Raw genomic sequence first — 18,241 nt, forward strand, 5'->3', positions numbered from 1 at the left:
GATGGTTCTCGAACGTATTGAGGCGCACCTGGGGGACAAAGCAGTCATTGGTCCCAGCCAGCATGGGTTTGTGAAGGGTAGGTCCTGCCTAACTAACCTGATTTCCTTTTATGATAAGATCACCCGTATGGTGGACCAAGGGAAACCAGCTGATGTGATTTTTTTGGACTTCAGCAAGGCTTTTGACACGGTTTCCCATAGGATCCTACTGGACAAAATGTCCAGCATACAGCTAAATAAAAACATCATACGATGGGTGAGCAATTGGCTAACGGGCAGGGCCCAAAGGGTTATGGTGAATGGGGCTGCGTCAGGCTGGCGGGCGGTCACCAGTGGGGTCCCTCAAGGCTCCATTTTAGGGCCGGTACTTTTCAATATTTTTATAAACGATCTGGATGTAGGAATAGAAGGCATTTTGAGCAAGTTTGCTGATGACACCAAACTTGGAGGAGTTGTGGACTCGAATGAGGGTGGAAAGGCCTTGCAGAGGGATCTGGATAGGTTGGAGAGCTGGGCGATCGCCAACCGCATGAAGTTCAATAAGAGCAAGTGCCGGGTCCTGCACCTGGGACGGGGAAACCCTGGCTGCACGTACAGACTGGGCGATGAGACGCTGGAGAGCAGCCTAGAAGAGAGGGATCTGGGGGTCGTGGTAGACAACAAGTTGAATATGAGCCGGCAGTGTGCCCTGGCAGCCAGGAGGGCCAACCGTGTCCTGGGGTGCATCAAGCACGGCATCGCTAGTAGGTCGAGGGAGGTGATTGTCCCGCTCTACTCTGCGCTGGTGCGGCCTCACCTCGAGTACTGTGTGCAGTTCTGGGCACCACAGTATAAAAAGGACATGAAACTGTTGGAGAGTGTCCAGAGGAGGGCTACGAAGATGGTGAAAGGCCTGGAGGGGAAGACGTACGAGGAACGGCTGAGGGCACTGGGCCTGTTCAGCCTGGAGAAGAGGAGGCTGAGGGGAGACCTCATCGCAGTCTACAACTTCCTCGTAAGGGGGTGTCGAGAGGCAGGAGACCTTTTCTCCATTAACACCAGCGACAGGACCCGCGGGAATGGAGTTAAGCTGAGGCAGGGGAAGTTTAGGCTGGACATCAGGAAAGGGTTCTTCACAGAGAGAGTGGTTGCACACTGGAACAGGCTCCCCAGGGAAGTGGTCACTGCACCGAGCCTGTCTGAATTTAAGAAGAGATTGGACTGTGCACTTAGTCACATGGTCTGAACTTGGGTAGACCTGTGCGGTGTCAAGAGTTGGACTTGATGATCCTTAAGGGTCCCTTCCAACTCAGGATATTCTATGATTCTATGATTCTATGATTCTTTCTAAAACCGTATCTCCATCTCCACCATAAATTTCTGTTTTGGAGCCTGTCCTTGCTGTCACCCCCTGGCAGCTCCTTCGTGGCTCCTCTCAGCGCCCTGTCCCTGCATCATCCCAGCCCCACTGCCCCACACATGGTCCCACAGCCGTGCTGCCAAGGCGCTGCACATGGCAGTGCACATTCAGGCCTTGGTCGAGCTCCCCCCATTACAATCCTAATGGCATTAGGATTGTAATGTCATTAGGATTGTAATGACCTAATGGTCCCCTCCTGCCATGGCCCTCCTTCCTTTGCAGCCTCCTCGAGCCCATGGCTCTGCCCTGACCCAGCCATGTGCCATGGGGGCATCTGCAGACAGCCCAGCTCCAGGTCTGCAGGGATGTGGGCCAGGACCAAGACCAGCACGGTTGGCCATTCCCCTGACACGGGTCCTGAGTGCCAGCTCTTGACCTCCCTGCCCCCTGCCCACCTCCCTGCCCTCTGCTCACCTGCCTGCCTTTTGCCCAGCCCAGTGGCACTAGCCCCATGTCAGTGCCTACTGTAAGTTGGGCAGGGCTCTGGGCACTGCCATCACAGCCACAGCCCCTCTGAAGGCCACAGCAGCTCCTGGGGGCACAGAGGGCTCAGCCCCACAGATGCGGACATCCATGGCACAAGCGTACAGAGGTCAGTGTCCCCTGCTGTGCCCCCTGCTCTCTTCTGCAGAAGATCCTCAGAGGCTTGCCGCCCCTCTGTGCCATCCCTGGAGGTCCTCAAGCATCTCCTACTGCCCCAGGGCCAGGTTAGCCTGACCCGAGCTGCTGCAGCCAGAAGGGTGTTTGCTATTGCCATTACTTCCTGATCAGCTGAGAGTGGGTCTCAGACAAAGAAGTTGTTTTTGTTTCACTTATTTTGTTTAAATACACAAAGGCTCTGGCTCCTTATTTATGCAAAGCCTCAGGGTCACACAAGATATCCATCAGGCTGGCTGCGGCTCCGCGCAGCCTACTTTAGTGCTTGGCAACCCTGCCCAGAACAGAGGGGCTGAAATTACATGACCTTTAGGGTCCTTTTCATGAGTCTCTTATATGTTGGTGATTGAGTACAGCAGGATGAAAAACAGCATTTCTTTATGGAAAACATTATCACACAGGGAAAAAGAAAAACAAAACCAAACAAATCCTTCCAGAAGTTAAGACAGGCTTTCCATGTCTTTACATAAACTGTAATTCATCTGAAGAAGGAAAGAAGCAGTTTATAGCTGCGGAAAGGCACGATGAGTTTCCTCAGCATATCCTGAAAACCCTCCATGACATCACTTTCCTAATGGCATTCTTGAGCTCCTGGTTCCTCATGCTGTAGATGAGGGGGTTCATTGCTGGGGGCATCACCGAGTACAGGAAAGCCATCACTAGGCTCAGGGATGGGGAGGCGTTGGAAGGGGGCTTCAGGTAGGCAAACATGCCTGTGCTGAGAAACAGAAAGACCACACCCAGGTGAGGGAGGCATGTGGAGAAGAGTTTGTGCTGTCCCTGCTCAGAGGGCATCCTCAGCACAGCCCTGAAGATCTGTACATAGGAGAAAAGAATGAAAACAAAACACCCCCAAAACAGAAAACCATTAAATGTGAGAAGCTCAATTTCCCTGAGGTAGGAGTGTGAGCAAGAGAGCTTGAGGATCTTGGGGATTTCACAGAAGAATTGGTCCAGAGCATTACCTTGGCAGAGGGGCAGGGAAAATGTATTGGCAGTGTGCATAACAGCATTGAGAACCCCACTACCCCAGGCAGCTGCTGCCATCTGGACACAAGATCTGCTGCACAGGAGGCTCCTGTAATGCAGAGGCTTGCAGATGGCAACATAGCGGTCATAGGACATGACAGTGAGAAGAAAATACTCTGCTGATATCAAGAAGACAAACAGAAAGACCTGTGCAGCACATCCCGAGTAGGAGATGGCCCTGGTGTCCCAGAGGGAATTGGCCATGGCTTTGGGGACAGTTGTAGAGATGCAGCCCAGGTCAACAAGGGCAAGGTTGAGGAGGAAGAAGTACATGGGGGTGTGGAGGCGGTGGTTGCAGGCTACAGTGGTGATGATGAGGCCGTTGCCCAGGAGGGCAGCCAGGTAGATGCCCAGGAAGAGCGCGAAGTGCAGGAGCTGCTGCTCCCACGTCTCTGCAAATGGTAGGAGGAGGAACTCAGCGATGGAGCTGCTGTTGGACATTTGATTCCTCTGGGCGTGGGGACCTGTCTGAGGAGGAAAATACAGCAAGATATTATGCCAGACTCTGTGAGGAAAACTTGATTTTTTGTACAAACCTGGGAATAGTGTGCTGAGGTCAAAATAATCCAATTTCAATGTGCAGATCTCCAAACTCCTCAACTCTTGGGGATTGTCTCACTTCTCCCCACGTAGCAAGAGACAGACAGATCCTTGCATCTGACCTAGTCAAAATGTCCAGTAGCATTTCCATGCCCTTATCTCTCACGTGTCTTCTCCATGGATAGCACAGAGCTGCTATGGCAGAGCTGTGCCCTAGTGGAGGACAGCCTGCAGCCCAGCAGAACCCTTGCAGGAAAAGAGTGGAATGCCCTAAACATGGGGTGACCCAAACACAGAGACAGCTCATTCACAGCCCCACACATAGCATTTCCACAACCCTACGCGTCAGGAAGGGACATGGATGCTTTCCCTCCATTAACATATCTGCATGGCAGAATGTGCAGGATCTGTGTCTGAGCTGCATCTGAAATATCCTCTACATCGCTGACTCCACAGGCAACTCATGAACAAGTTCCCATGCAATTATGTCTAGACATCTGTGCTGGGGGAGGGGAAGAGTCCAGGAGGCTGTACTATGGAAGGCATCAGCAATGCAGGGATGGCAGGGAGGTGCCCAAATCGCCTCTGCCATGCGGATTCTGGGAGCAGCTCCCTCTCATTCTCTGCGGACAGTTCTGCAGCCTGCAGCTGTCCCTGCCTGCAGCTGGGTCTCTGTCCCCACGCCTCCTGCCTGCAGCTCACAGCCCCCATCCCACCCGCTGGGTGTTCAGCTCTGCCCTGCAGACACCTCCTGGCAGCAGGGCTCTGCCCAGGGGCAGCTTGCTGGGGGCACATCCCAGGTCACAAAGACCCTGCTGACACTGCATAGGTGGTAATGGAGCTTTCTGTGGGCAGTAAAGGGACGTGTTACACTTCTTGGAATGCTCGTCGTGAAGGCTTAGGAATCTTAGTATCTCTTTAGAAAAAAAAAAAAAAAAAAAAAAAAAAGCCTCTATTTTCAATTCCACAAGGATGAAGAAGAGAAAACTGAAAGAAGAGGCTAAAGAAATATGAGAGTGAAGTTCCCTTTGAAATTCCCTTGGTGTGCTGTGGAGCTGTGAGCAGGCTGCTGAAGGGAGCAGCCTCCCACCAGCAGCAGGACCCTGCCCTGCCAGGGGGGGCTCCTTCCACCCGCAGCTTCTCCCCGCAGCGCCCTGGGCAGCTCCCCGGGCAGGCTGAGTGCTGAGCCTGGCAGGCGGCAGAGGCCCTGCCCCGCCACACAGCCCCTAGGGCACAGCAGGGACCCTGCTCTGCATCACAGCCCTGGACACCCCTGCCTGCACCCCCGGCTTCTCCTGCCTCCAGGAACTGCGGCTGCATTGCCCTCCAGCCAGACACTTACCGGGTGCAGGGCTGGGAAGTCTTCTCCGGCAGGGAGCTCTGGGCATGCTGCCACTTCTGCCTGCCTTTAAGCACTGTGTCTCTGCAGGCAGTGCCCCCAGGCCTGCTGCGCTGTGCACAGGAGCTGCTCCTGGGCAGAGCTGTCTCTCTGCAGCGCTGCCCGCTTGCCAGGAGCTCCCCTTGGGCCCAGGAGCCCGGCCCAGCTCAGCAGCAGAGGCCCAGCCCAAGGCCTCCCTTGCTCTGCCCCCCACCAGGCTCCCTGCACATGGCCCTGGGGCTCCAGGGCTCACGGCTCCTGGATGGCAGCACGGTCTCCCCTGGGGAACACACTTGGAAGCAGACAAAGCAAACACTGACTGGCCCTCTCTAAACACTTTGCTGACTGATTCCTGCAGCAGGAATTGCCCTAACTGGGTGTGTAGGGGTACAAGACATGCCAAAGTTCCTCTCTGTATTTCAAATTATTCATCAATGAAGTGGATGATATGCACCCCCAGCACCTTTGTTGATGACACAAAGCTGGGAGGAGTATCTGAGATCCCAAAGGGCTCTGCTGCCATTCAGAGGGACCTCAGCACGATAGAGAGATGAGGCTGGGCACTGACCAGCAGGAGAGCAGCTCTGCAGAGAGAGACCTCGGAGTCCTGGGGGACAGTATGCTGAGCATGAGACAGCAATCTGCCCTTGTGGCCTAGAAGGTCAATGGGATACTGGGTGCATTCGGAAGGGTGTTCTGCAGCAGGCCAAGAGAGGTGATCCTCCCCCTCTACTCAGCCTGTACTGGTGATTGGCGTTATTCCTCCCTAGGAAGGAGACACCACCTTTTCTTTGTGATGTCAAATGCATGAGAAGCCCAACAGGGTCAGAAAAGTGGCCATTTAGTTGCAGAAGAAGCAATAGGGATGGATTCTCCTGAAATGCTACTTATTCCTTGACAGAGCGGCACACTGCAACAGCCATGGTGACAGCCTGGCAGCCTTGTGTCTGGGTATTCCTGTGAGATCAGCCAAATGGGATGAAGGATTTGTTCCTGTCCCTTCTGTTGTGAGAAGGGTTTTGCCTCTCAGCAGAGCATATCGCTGTTTCCTAGGCTCCTTCTGTGAGTGGCATCTGCCATTGGGGCCCAGAGATGTGCAAAGTCTTGTTTCTCTTGCTTTCCAACATCCTCTGGCATTCAGTCAACACAAAGCAACCCAAGGTCTTCACCACAGCTGGTCATCATGGAAAGGCACCTCTGGGACTCCTTGCAACTGGCTTCAGTAATTCTGCCTTTGCTTATGTCAATTGTGATTGCCTACATTATTTCAGACTCTTCTAGAGGTGACTTTGGAGTATGGGAATTCTCTATACAAATACAAAAGAGCTTTGATATTTTAGCTTGTGCTCAATGACTTTGGTCCTAGAACATTGCAGGTTATTGAATCAAAGCCTGGAATATCTTAGAGCCAATCACACACTGGCCTATACTGAGTTTGTTATGGAAAATACTCTGGTGGGGGACTTCAACTTCCCAAATGTCTGGTGGAAAGACAACACAGACAACACCCTAAAAATTTGTGTTCGGCCACGTGTGATAAACGCAGGTGGAAAGATTCAAGAACAGGTAACTCTGAATGGTGTGGGTAGTTAGGGTCTGGCGGCCGGAAGATGTCGTGCTGTATGGAAAGGTGGAGCCCCTCCCTTGATAGACAGTAGCGTGTGGCCTGTGATGTAAGCAAGCGGAAGTGACGCTATGGGCCTCGGGTATATAAGCCCATGTGACTCGACAATAAACGCCATTTGCCATCCACCACATTGGTGTCTGTGAGCTGATGGACCGAGCGGCCTGGGGCTGGTCGCCGTGCCGTTCCTGAACCAGGTCGCCACTGCCCCCTGAAGGCAACAAGTGGTGCCGAAACCCGGGAAAACTCCTGGATTCGGGTGAACGGCGGCCGGAGCGGCGGGACCAGCCCGGCGGGGAGGAAGCTCCCGGACCAACAAGGAAGATGGAAACCCTTGTGAAGGTCGTATCAAAGTTGTGGAAGCTGTGGGGTGGCTCGGCTGAGGAAGCCAGGGGTGCCGGTGGGGAACCAGAGCCTGGGGAAATCTGGGAGAGACCACGGCCATGTGCGCCCCAGTACGGTGCTGAACTAGAAGACGAAGAATCGGGTGAAGAAGCCTCCGGCGGGAACGGGGATGAAGTGTTAGGTTTTACTAACACGTGGAAATGTGAGAAAGAGAACGGTTGCGGGGACGACCGGGGAGGAGGTAGAAGCGTGAGAGAGGGGCAGAGAGCCGATCGGGACGGCCATCCGAGAAAACGCTCCTGTGGCGCAAACGCCTCGCTGAGATGGCGGCGGGGCGAGCCACGAGGCAGGGAGCGGCCCGCCCGCAGGGGTGGGGGGCGGGGCCGGAACTCAATGGGAGGGTACCGGAACTCGGAGGTGAGCAGTCAGTCAAGCTCCGACTCCGGATCAGATACCGATTCACATTCGGAGGAGGAAATGGGGACAGATAGCAGAAATATCCCCATCCGAAATAAAGCTGCACCGCGAGGCAGAGAAATTCCTCCCACAGATTGGAGGAAAATTAAGATTGCGTGCACCATCTTGGCTCTATCGGCCATGCTAGCGTTCCTGGTCTGGGTGACAGACGGGGGGCAGAGGGTTCACTCAAAAACAAACCCTAAGGATGTACAAGCGATTGTTAAAGCCATTGTGGATAAAGGGCTTCATTCTGCAATGGTCTCCACCCTCATAGATGGTGTTTTCAGGGGAGACGACATGCTCCCGTTTGATATAAAACAAACTTGTAGACTGATCTTTGATGGGGGTGGGATGATCATTTTTAAATGAGAATGGGGGGACAACTGTATGAGACAACTGGCCCAAGTAACTGGGACGGATCACACACTGTATGGCTCTAGCCTGCAGCGGCTAATGGGTACGTACCCAACAGCGATCACCCCCCAGGCGCAAGTCCAGGGCCTGAGGGCCCACGAGGGTATGGCAACTCGTGCGGCCAGAGAAGCTCCAAACAGCCGACGCCCCAACTTCAGAACAAAACTAATGAAAACTGAGTTTCTGTTCACAGGAACGGATCATCGGGCACCCCTGTAATCTGTATACCCTGGCGATATGAGGAAGACAATAAGTCAGCAAGCGTCCTGTTTAAGCCTGAGAGTTCCACACTGGCAGAATCCAGACACCAGCGAAGCGGCCTCCGTGGGTGGGGGGCTGCAATGCGTTTGTGTGATCTTATCTTTGGACCTTGTATACTAAATATGCTTGTGTTGTTTGTTAAAAGTTGGTTAGAGAAAGTTAACATTATGTTGGTAGAACACCAACAACTACTTTAAGAGTGTATTTACTCAGGGTTACTGGTTACCTCTTAGTTTTCTCCTGGTTATGGTGCCTTATGTTTTTCAGTTAAGTTATGATGTTTACATCTTAAGATTGTTATATTTTAGCTAATTTGGTTGTGCATAGGGAGGGGGGAAATGTGGGTAGTAGTAGGGTCTGGCGGCCGGAAGATGTCGTGCTGTATGGAAAGGTGGAGCCCCTCCCTTGATGGACAGTAGCGTGTGGCCTGTGATGTAAGCAAGCGGAAGTGACGCTATGGGCCTCGGGTATATAAGCCCATGTGACTCGACAATAAACGCCATTTGCCATCCACCACATTGGTGTCTGTGAGCTGATGGACCGAGCGGCCTGGGGCTGGTCGCCGTGCCGTTCCTGAACCAGGTCGCCGCTGCCCCCTGAAGGCAACAGAATGGCTGTGGCACAGCCCAGAAGCTAGCCCCAGTCTGGGAATATACCCCTGTCCAACTACGGAAATTATAAGGCATTAATATGAACAGACCCATCAGGTCAGTCAGCATAGTAAGGGGAAGTAATACTTATTGTGCTGTAGGTGCAGAAGGCAATAAGCCTTGGATTGATCCTCAGAAGACTCAAGGACATCTAATGCAGTTCATCCATGAGCTAAGACAAACACTGTGAGCAGAGTGAAGGACACTTCGAGCAGAGGAGATGGGCAACTGGCACGGCTGAGCAAGGAGCTGCTGCTTAAACTAAGGGAAAAATAGGAAAATGTACAAGAAGTGGAAGGAGGGTTATATTGCCTGGGAGGAATACGGGGGTGTCAACTAGATGTGTAGAGACGGGACCAGGAAATCCAAGGCACAGACGGAGCTGAACTTGGCAAGGGACGTGAAGAATAACAAGAAGGGGTTCTACGGATACATAGGAAGGAGGAGACAGCCAAAGGAGAGTGTTCCCCCTCTGGTAAATGAGATGGAAGAACTGGCTTCCTCAGACATGGAAAAAGCTGAGGTACTCAGTAAGTTCTTTGCCTCAGTCTTCACTCGTGGTCAAGTTTCCTGTGTCTCTCAGGACCCTGAACCTTGAGGAGAGGGTGAGAGGAGTGGATTCTGTCCCACTGTGAGAGTGGAACAAGTCCAGGATTGCCTAATGAAAGTGGATGTGTACAAGTCCTTGGGGCCAGAGGGTATACATCCCAGGGTGCTGAGAGAGATGGCTGATGTGGTTGCTGAGCCGCTCTCCATCATATTCGAAAAATCATGGCTGTTGGGTGAAGCCCCCAGGGACTGGAAAAAGGGAAACATGACTCCCATTTTTAAGAAAGGGAAAACAGAAGAACTGGGGAACTACAGGCTGGTGATCCTCACCTCTGTGCCTGAGATGATCATGGAGCAGTCCCTCCTGGAAGACACCTTAAGGCATGCATGAGATAAAGAGGTGATTTGAGACAGCCAGTATGACTTCACCAAAGGCAGATCTTGCCTAACCAATCTGGTGGCCTTCTATGATGGAGTGATGGCATCAGTGGACAAAGGAAGGGCTACGAATATCATCTACCTGGACTTGAGCAAAGCTTTTGATATGGTCCCTCACCACATTCGTCTCTCTAAATTGGAGAGGTATAGATTTGAAGGACGGATTGTTAGGTGGATCAAGAATTGGTTGGCTGGTCGCAGCCAAAGTGTTGTGGTCAATAGTTCTATGTCTGGGTGGAGGCTGGTCACAAGTGGTGTCCCTCAGGGGTCGGTCTTGGAGCTAGTGCTCTTCAACATCTTTATAAATGACATGGGTGATGGAATCGAGTGCATCCTCAGCAAGTTTGCAGATGACACCAAGCTGAGCGGTGCAGTTGATACAATAGAGGGAAGGGATGCCATCCAGAGGGACCTGGACAGGCTGGAGTACTGGGTCCATGAGAACCTAATGAGGTTCAACAAGGCCAAGTGCAAGACGTTGCACTTGGACGTGGGCCATCCCAGGTCTTTATATAGACTGGGCAAAGAAGAAATTGAGAGTAGCCTTGTGGAGAAGGACTTTGGGGTCCTGCTGGGCGAGAAGCTGCACATGAGCCAGCAGCATGCGCTTGTTGCCTGGAAGGCCAGCTGTGTCCTGGGCTGCATTAAAAAGGAGTGGCCAGGAGGGAGAGGGCTGTGACTGTCCCCCTCTACTCTGTTATTGTGAGACCCCACCTGAATACTGCGTACAGGCCTGAAGCCCCCAGCACAAGAAGGATGTGGAGCTCTTGGAATGGATCCTGAGGAGGGCCACTCAGATGATCAGAGGGCTAAAGCATCTCCCCTATGCAGAAAGGTTGAAGGAAGTGGTCTTGTTTAGCTTGAAGAAGAGAAGGCTCCACTAAGACCTCATTGTAACCTTCCAGTACTTGAAGGGAGTGTATAAATAGGAGGGGGAAATGCCTGTTCATATGTGTTGGTAGTGATAGGAAAAGGGGGAATGGTTTTAAAGTAAGACAAGGGAGGTTTAGACTAGAAATTAGGAGAGCTTTTTTCCCTCAGAGGGTGGTGAGGCACTGGAACATGTTGCCCGGAGAGGTTGTGGATGTCCCATCCCTGGAGGCATTCAAGGCCTTGCTGTATGTGGCTCTGGGCATCCTGCTCTGATGGTTGGCAACCCTTCCCAGAGCAGGGGGGTTGAAAGTAGGTGATTTTTAAGGTCCTTTTCAACCCAGGACATTCCATGATTCTATGATTCTATGCCTTTCCTCCTAGAGACAGATCCCAAAGAGGCATCACCTCCCAGGGAAACCTGTTCCTGGATTGTCCCCCATAGCAAGGAGGCATGCCTAGAGAAGCCCTAGGGATAAGGGCATCCCTAGCATCAGGACCCAGCAGTCCTGGCTGCCACATTGTCCCCTCAGGTCAGAGGGACACTCAGGCAGGGCTCTCACAGTAGCCAACAGCCTTCTCCAGCCTCCCACCAAAGCCCAGAAATTGCAGCTTTGGATAGCTGACAGCTCTTGAGACGCATCTTGGAAAGGGGCTCCTGACACCCTCACCTTTGGAGTAGAGCTGCAGGAGCACTGGGAACAGGGAAGTCAGGTCAGAGGTGATGGTCACCCTCCAGCAGCCCTCCATCTCGTTTGCTGCTGGCCCTCAGCTCAGGACAAGGGATGCCCGCCCTGGCTCCTTAACCACAGATCCTCTGCAAGGTGCCCCTGCTCCTCCCTCCGCCCGTCAGCGAGGGTCGCCCAGTGCAAGCTTGCTGCCTGCTGACCCCACTCCTGGCCACAGAAGGACAGCGCTGGGGAGCACCCAAGCAGTGCCCAGCACGGACCAGGCCTTGCAGGGAAGGGGAGTACTGCCGCTGCTCCAGTGCTTATATCCTGGTGATGCAGGGCATCCCCTGTGACATCAGCCCATGTCATTATAAGGCCTGTGAGGTCAGCAGCAAGGAGATGGCACAGCTCAGGAGAGAGATGAGAGATTTCCCTTCTTGTCCTGAGAAACAGCCACTTCCCTTCTGCCCAGTTCTTTTCGGGATCAGGAACAGATCAGGGACATCTCCAAATGCTGGCAAAGGCCATGGAGCAAAGGAAGTGGAGCCTTGGAGAAATCACTACTGCCCCCTTATACCAACATGCTTCTGCTGTTGGGAGCCCTCCCATGATGGTTGGGTTTGAGGCTTGTCCTGGGGCTTGGCTTTTTCAAAAGATGGGAGCAAAGGCACCTGGGATGGAACAGCCCCTCGGTGTGCCTGAACTCCTAACTGCATGTAACTCACTTCTGAAAGAAGGATGTGTTTTACAGAGTGATTTGGGGTACATGCCAGGGCCTCAGCACCATCCCCCAGTCTGCCATGCAGGAGGCAGAGGTGGTACACGAGGGAAGGGCAGACGTACCCTCAACATGTCATGATGAGAGAGAGGAGTAGGGCAGTGCTGCAGACAAAAAGGGGAGTGGGGAGAATGGTCTAGGATGGATGCCATGCTCCCCTGTAGGCTGCCACAGCCTCCCCATGGCTCACGGCTTTGGGCCTTCAGAGGAGGTGGAGACCACAGAAGGGGCTGAGGTGGGGGGGCAGCCTGTCCCTTGCAGCTGGGCTGCCAGATCTGCCTGCAGGAGACCACTTGTGTCTGTGTCCACAATGGAGGAGGAACCCATCCTGATTTAGGATCTAAACTCTCTCATTTCAGGAGACCTGTGGCATGCTGAAGGCAGGACTACAGCCCCTGACCGTACTGCACACAGATGTACCTGGTCCCGTGTCAGCTGGACCATGTCAAGTGGGCTGCAGGGAAACATAAGTCTGAGCCTGTGCAGCTCATCTCTTTCCATGTGCTGAAAAGCAGCTGGACTACCACATGTCTTGTGCAAGAGGAGTGTCAAGACACAGGTTTTCCTGTTTGCAAGTGCCAGATCCTGGTGAACATCACCTAGGTTGGCCCATCTGGCAGCTGTGCAAAGCTCTCTCCAAGAACCCACAGAAACCATGGGGAATGTTTGAACCCTGCAGTGTCCCTTTCCTGTGGTTGTCAGAGTGATTAAAGTCCCCCACAGTGACATGGAGTCATTGAACTCAACTTACTCCAATGGTTTCCACAAGACTTTGCCCACTTCTTCAGCCTGGCTGCAGACATATACCTCCTGCCATGCTGTCACCCTGACTGGCTTTTGTCCCTAAACCGTAAGGGCTCCCCCAGTCTGCTGCCCAGTCCATAGAAGAGATCCATGCATCCAGACAGATTCTTCATGTGGAGAGCAACCTCTCATTGATCATCCTCGCTTGTCTCTTCTGAAGAATCTGCACCCATTCAGCATGATCACACTGTGCCCCTGACTGTCTCTCCTCTGACTTTCACCCATAAGGGCTTCCCCAGCATTCTGCCAATTCCATGGACAGGACAAAGGATGGTGAATCTTATACAGATTTTATTAACTTTATTTTTATTTTAGGAGAGGTGATTCTGCTGTCAAGAAGTGCGTGTGCCCAGGGGAGGGAGGGAAGCCCAGGGATCCCTTCAGGCTGTTTCCCAGCAGGTTTCCCTGCAGCCCCAGGGCCATGTGCAGGGAGCCTGGTGGGGGGCAGAGCAAGGGAGGCCTTGGGCTGGGCCTCTGCTGCTGAGCTGGGCCGGGCTCCTGGGCCCAAGGGGAGCTCCTGGCAAGCGGGCAGCGCTGCAGAGAGACAGCTCTGCCCAGGAGCAGCTCCTGTGCACAGCGCAGCAGGGCTGGGGGCACTGCCTGCAGAGACACAGTGCTTAAAGGCAGGCAGAAGTGGCAGCATGCCCAGAGCTCCCTGCGGGAGAAGACTTCCCAGCCCTGCACCCGGTAAGTGTCTGGCTGGAGGGCAATGCAGCCGCAGTTCGTGGAGGCAGGAGAAGCCGGGGGTGCAGGCAGGGGTGTCCAGGGCTGTGATGCAGAGCAGGGTCCCTGCTGTGCCCTAGGGGCTGTGTGGCGGGGCAGGGCCTCTGCCGCCTGCCAGGCTCAGCACTCAGCCTGCCCGGGGAGCTGCCCAGGGCGCTGCGGGGAGAAGCTGTGGGTGGAAGGAGCCCCCCCCGGCAGGGCAGGGTCCTGCTGCTGGCGGGAGGCTGCTGCCTGGGGCAGGCAGCTCACAGCTTCGTTGTACATCAAGGGCATTTCCCAAACAAATTTTCTAAGCAAGCAAGGTCAAAATAGGGATTTTCTGCCCTCTTTTCAGTTACCTACTCTACTGGAAGGGAAGGGAAGCAGGAAGAAATCGAAGAGGAGCTGTAAATATGAGCAGATTGCTGAGACTCCTGAACTGGAACTTTGATGATCAGTATGTTTGTGAGCTGCCCCAAATGTATCTTCACTCTCTCCTCTTCATATTGAAAGAAACAGCATCAACTTTGCTGACCCCATCTGGGCTTTCTGACAGGTCCTTTTCCACCTGCAAAGATGCACAAGCAGCTAAGCAGTCTCTTGCATATTGGTAAGTTTCTGAAGGGCAAAGATTACTGTGCACAGATTTGGATGAGGCTGTGAGCAGAAACAGGAACAAGACAGGGAAACAGCTCCCAGAAAGAAAACCTTCAGGTATCAGGGATATGGTCAGGGAATGAGGGGAAGTTAAATAAGAAGTCTTGTCAGAGGGAGAATTAATCAGAATACTCCGTATTTTTTTTCCACTCAGTGCAGACCCCTTCCTCTGAGCATGCCCCCTTGCCTCCTCTCCCACCCAGAAAAGGCTCTGCCCTCACGGCCATGAGTCCAAGACATGGAGCATATCTTCTGCAGCCAGAGCTCCAGCAGAGCAGAGGTTCATCTCTCCAGCCACTTGCCCATTTCCACCTGTGCTGCAACTGCAGAGGGGGTCAGCTGCCTGGGGGTTGTGGGCAATGCAATCTGTGAGGCTGAGGAGAGACTTGACTTTCCCTTCATGAAAGACCATCACCAGGTCATTTGGATATCTCCTTGGGTGTCCTTTCAATCTGTGAGCTGTCCTGCAGGCTGCAAATCTTTTCCATAGCATCTCTGTGTTATGTGAAACCCGGGGAAGAAGCAGAGAGATGCTACAGGCAACTGTTGGGTTGGTGAAATGAATGATTGGTGTCCTTGACCAGAGGTGTGGTGCTGGTGGTTCAGGTACCTTGAGAAAGGCTGGGCATTGACAGATTGGCCGTGGATTCATCTGGTCTCAGCAGCATTTGGCTTCTTTTCAGGGTAACATAAATGTGATTGCCCTCCATCTACAAAAGCTCAGGCAGCTGGGGACAAGTCCAGCCAGCTCCCTTGCTCTGCTCTGAGCCACAGGGAATCCCTTTGCCTCTCAGGTCTCACAGCCATTCACTGTGAGTGCAGCAGAAATGCTCAGGATTTCTGACTTCAGAGAACACTGTTTGGGCATGAAGAGTGGGAAGAGAATGTGTATTAAAAATTGTCCCTAAAACTCCTTTCTGCCAACTACATTATGTAGTACCGGAATGCAAATGTTAACATGCTGACATGAAGATGATCAGCATACCTCTCCTTCGAAGAATGGCTGAGAGAGCTGGGGCTGAGCAGGGTGACCTCGCTGCAGCTTTTCCGTACTTAAAGGGGTCTTATAAAAAAGATGGAGAGCTACTTTTTGATCAATCAGATAATGACAAGTTCAGGGGAATGGCTTTAAACTAAAAGAGGGGAGATTTATATTAGAGATTCAGAGGAAATTTTTCACTCAGAGGGAGGCGAGGTACTGAAACATATTGCCCAGATAGGCTGTGAATGTCCTGTTCCTAGAGGTGTTCAGGACCAGGTTGGATGAGTTCCTGGGCATCATGATCTAGTGGGTAGCATCCCTGCCCACGGCAAGGCATCTGGAACTAGATTATCTGTAAGGTCTCTTCCAACCTGAGCCATTCTGTGATTCTATTCATTTTTGTGTAAGAAGGGATTTCATATGACAAAATCTGAAAATAAAACCTTGCCCTCCTGCCATGTTCCTTTGTATTCCCTGCACTGGTCAGGACTGATTCCCTTGCGAGACCAGACCAGAGCCCCCTGTTCCTCATTGGAGACTGAACCTTAAAAAGGAAACTCATGTCATGGAGCTAAACCAAAGATTCCAGCAGAGAAGCAAAAAGCATTTGAGTATGGCAGGGGAGGTCTAAAAGGAATGGCATAGGCTTCACTCAGAGAAACCTGTCCTAACATGTCGTTGTCTTTTACTACCTATACAGATCTCCATACCCAACAGGCAGCACATGTCCAACAGCAGCTCCATCACCGAGTTCCTCCTCCTGCCATTTGCAGACATACGGGAGCTGCAGCTCCTGCACTTCGTGCTCTTCCTGGGCATCTACCTGGCTGCCCTCTTGGGCAATGGCCTCATCCTCACTGCCGTAGCCTGTGACCACCGCCTCCATACCCCCATGTACTTCTTCCTCCTCAACCTTGCCCTCCTCGACCTGGGCTGCATCTCTACCACTGTCCCCAAAGCCATGGCCAATTCCCTCTGGGACACCAGGGCCATTTCCTATGCAGGATGTGTTGCACAGGAATTTCTGTTTGTCTTTTTGATGTCATCGGACTATTCTCTTCTCACCATCATGGCCTATGACCTCTACGTTGCCATCTGCAAGCCCCTGCACTATAGGATCCTCCTGAGCAGCAGAGCTTGTGCCCAGATGGCAGCAGCTGCCTGGGGCAGTGGCTTTCTCAATGCTGTCCTGTACACTGCCAATACATTTTCCCTGCCCCTCTGCGGAGAAAATGCTGTGGACCAGTTCTTCTGTGAAATCCCCAAGATCCTCAAGCTCTCCTGCTCGCATTCCTACCATAGGGATCTTGGACTTCTCACATTTAGTAGTTTTCTGTTCTTGGGTTGTTTTGTTTTCATTGTTCTCTCCTATGTTCAGATCTTCAGGACTGTGCAGAGGATGCCCTCTGAGCAGGGACGGCACAAAGCCTTTTCCACATGTGTCCCTCATTTGGTCGTGGTCTCTTTGTTAGTCACCACTGGTGCGTTTGCCTACCTGAAGCCCCCTTCTATCTTTTCTCCAGCCCTGGACCTGGTGGTGGCAGTTCTTTACTCTGTGGTTCCCCCAGCACTGAACCCCCTCATCTACAGCATGAGGACGCAAGCACTAAAGGATGCTATTTTGAAAGTGCTTTTATGGACATTTTTCAGGAATCATAAATGTCCCATATCTCTCCACAGGTGACCCTCTGTATCCATTCAAACCTTGTGTTGCCTTCTTTTCCATTATTATATTTTGTCTTGTTTTCATATTTCATTATTTTTAACTGTTGGTGCTTCTGCTTTTCAGCCACCCCTCCCCCAAATCCTTTCACTCCTACCACTGATATCGAGGAATGAACATGCATTGTGTCAGATGAAGCCTGTCCAAGCCTGTTTAAAAGTGTGTATCAATGTGGACTTTCTTGTAGCAAAGTAATACCTGTATATGAATTAAATGGGACTTTTTCACTTCTTGATGGCTGAGCTTTCTGTTTAAAGCTCAGTATTGGTGGCATCAACCAAAGGGAAAGTACAAAATCCCAGGTGGGAGCTGGTCTTGGAGATGTCTGGCTCCTTCCTCCTGTTGGGATGTGCGGCTGTGTGTGGGGCAGTGGTGCTGGGCCAGCCCAGAGTCAGGCCTCTGGACAGGAGCCACAGCACTGCGGCAAGTTCCCACAAGGCCACCACCCCAAAACTACTGCCAGGCCCCAGCCAGGCCGGCCTCTCCCCTCAGTCACAGCAATGATCCCAGGGACCAAGAGACACCTGGGGCAGGATGTGAGGGTGGGCAGCACCAGCCCCAGCGCTCCTGGCAGCCCCTCTGCAGCCAGAGCAGCTCCCATAGGTCAGGACCGGACCCAATGCCGCCCACAGGGCTGGGGGACTCTGGAGGCTGCAGGCACTGGCAGCACCTGCTGGGAGACCCCAAAGCCAGGGCTCAGCATCAGTGCCTGGAACTGCAGCTCACACTGCCTCCTGTCCTGTGTCCCGACCTCTCTCAGGAGCACTGCTGGGTGAATTATTCCCTTCCTGGGTGTGGAAAGGAGCTTCTGGAGCGCTTCTCTGCTCAGCACTGGAAATTTTAAATTTCAAATGAGGTTAAGAAAAAAAATCACCTCTGAACATGAGAGCTGAACCAAGCACAGTCCAATGTGATCTAACCATCAAGTTACTCCATCTGAGGTCAGGCCAAGACCTCAAAAGGTTCCTTCCAACTCATAATCCTCAAGGAATAAGGTGCTGTACAGTGGGCCCAGTGGCTGGGGACACTGCTGTGGGTTGAGACATTGCCTGCTTTTGTAACCTCTGCTCATCAGGGTTACCTAGTGAGTGAAGTCATCCTAAAAACAAGCTCTGTTCCATGGACACGAGGACTCAGACTGATTTAAGGTACCACAGAAAAGTTCTCAGAAATACTGCCAGGTATCACATAACTACAGAACGTTTGAGGTTGGAAGGGAGCTCTGGAGGTTTCCTAGGCCAACCCCAAGCAGGATCAGCCTGAGCAGGTTGTCCAACTCCATGTCCAAATGGGTTCTGACTGCCCCCAGGG

General features: G+C 52.6%; 1 protein-coding gene across 1 annotated transcript; it reads left to right on the forward strand.

Moving 5' to 3' along the window:
* Window positions 1-16,099: 16,099 nt before the first annotated feature.
* On the forward strand, window positions 16,100-16,891 carry LOC139999912 (olfactory receptor 14J1-like). Its single transcript, XM_072029559.1, has one exon. The coding sequence runs from the start codon at window positions 16,100-16,102 to the stop codon at window positions 16,889-16,891; it is 792 nt and encodes a 263-aa protein (XP_071885660.1).
* Window positions 16,892-18,241: the final 1,350 nt, after the last annotated feature.

The sequence above is a fragment of the Anas platyrhynchos genome, chromosome 30, assembly GCF_047663525.1.
Source record: "Anas platyrhynchos isolate ZD024472 breed Pekin duck chromosome 30, IASCAAS_PekinDuck_T2T, whole genome shotgun sequence".
NCBI lineage: Eukaryota > Metazoa > Chordata > Aves > Anseriformes > Anatidae > Anas > Anas platyrhynchos.

Excerpts from the sequence above, each read along its gene's own strand:
- LOC139999912 (XM_072029559.1), top strand. The coding sequence starts at position 16,100 with ATGTACTTCTTCCTCCTCAACCTTGCCCTCCTCGACCTGGGCTGCATC.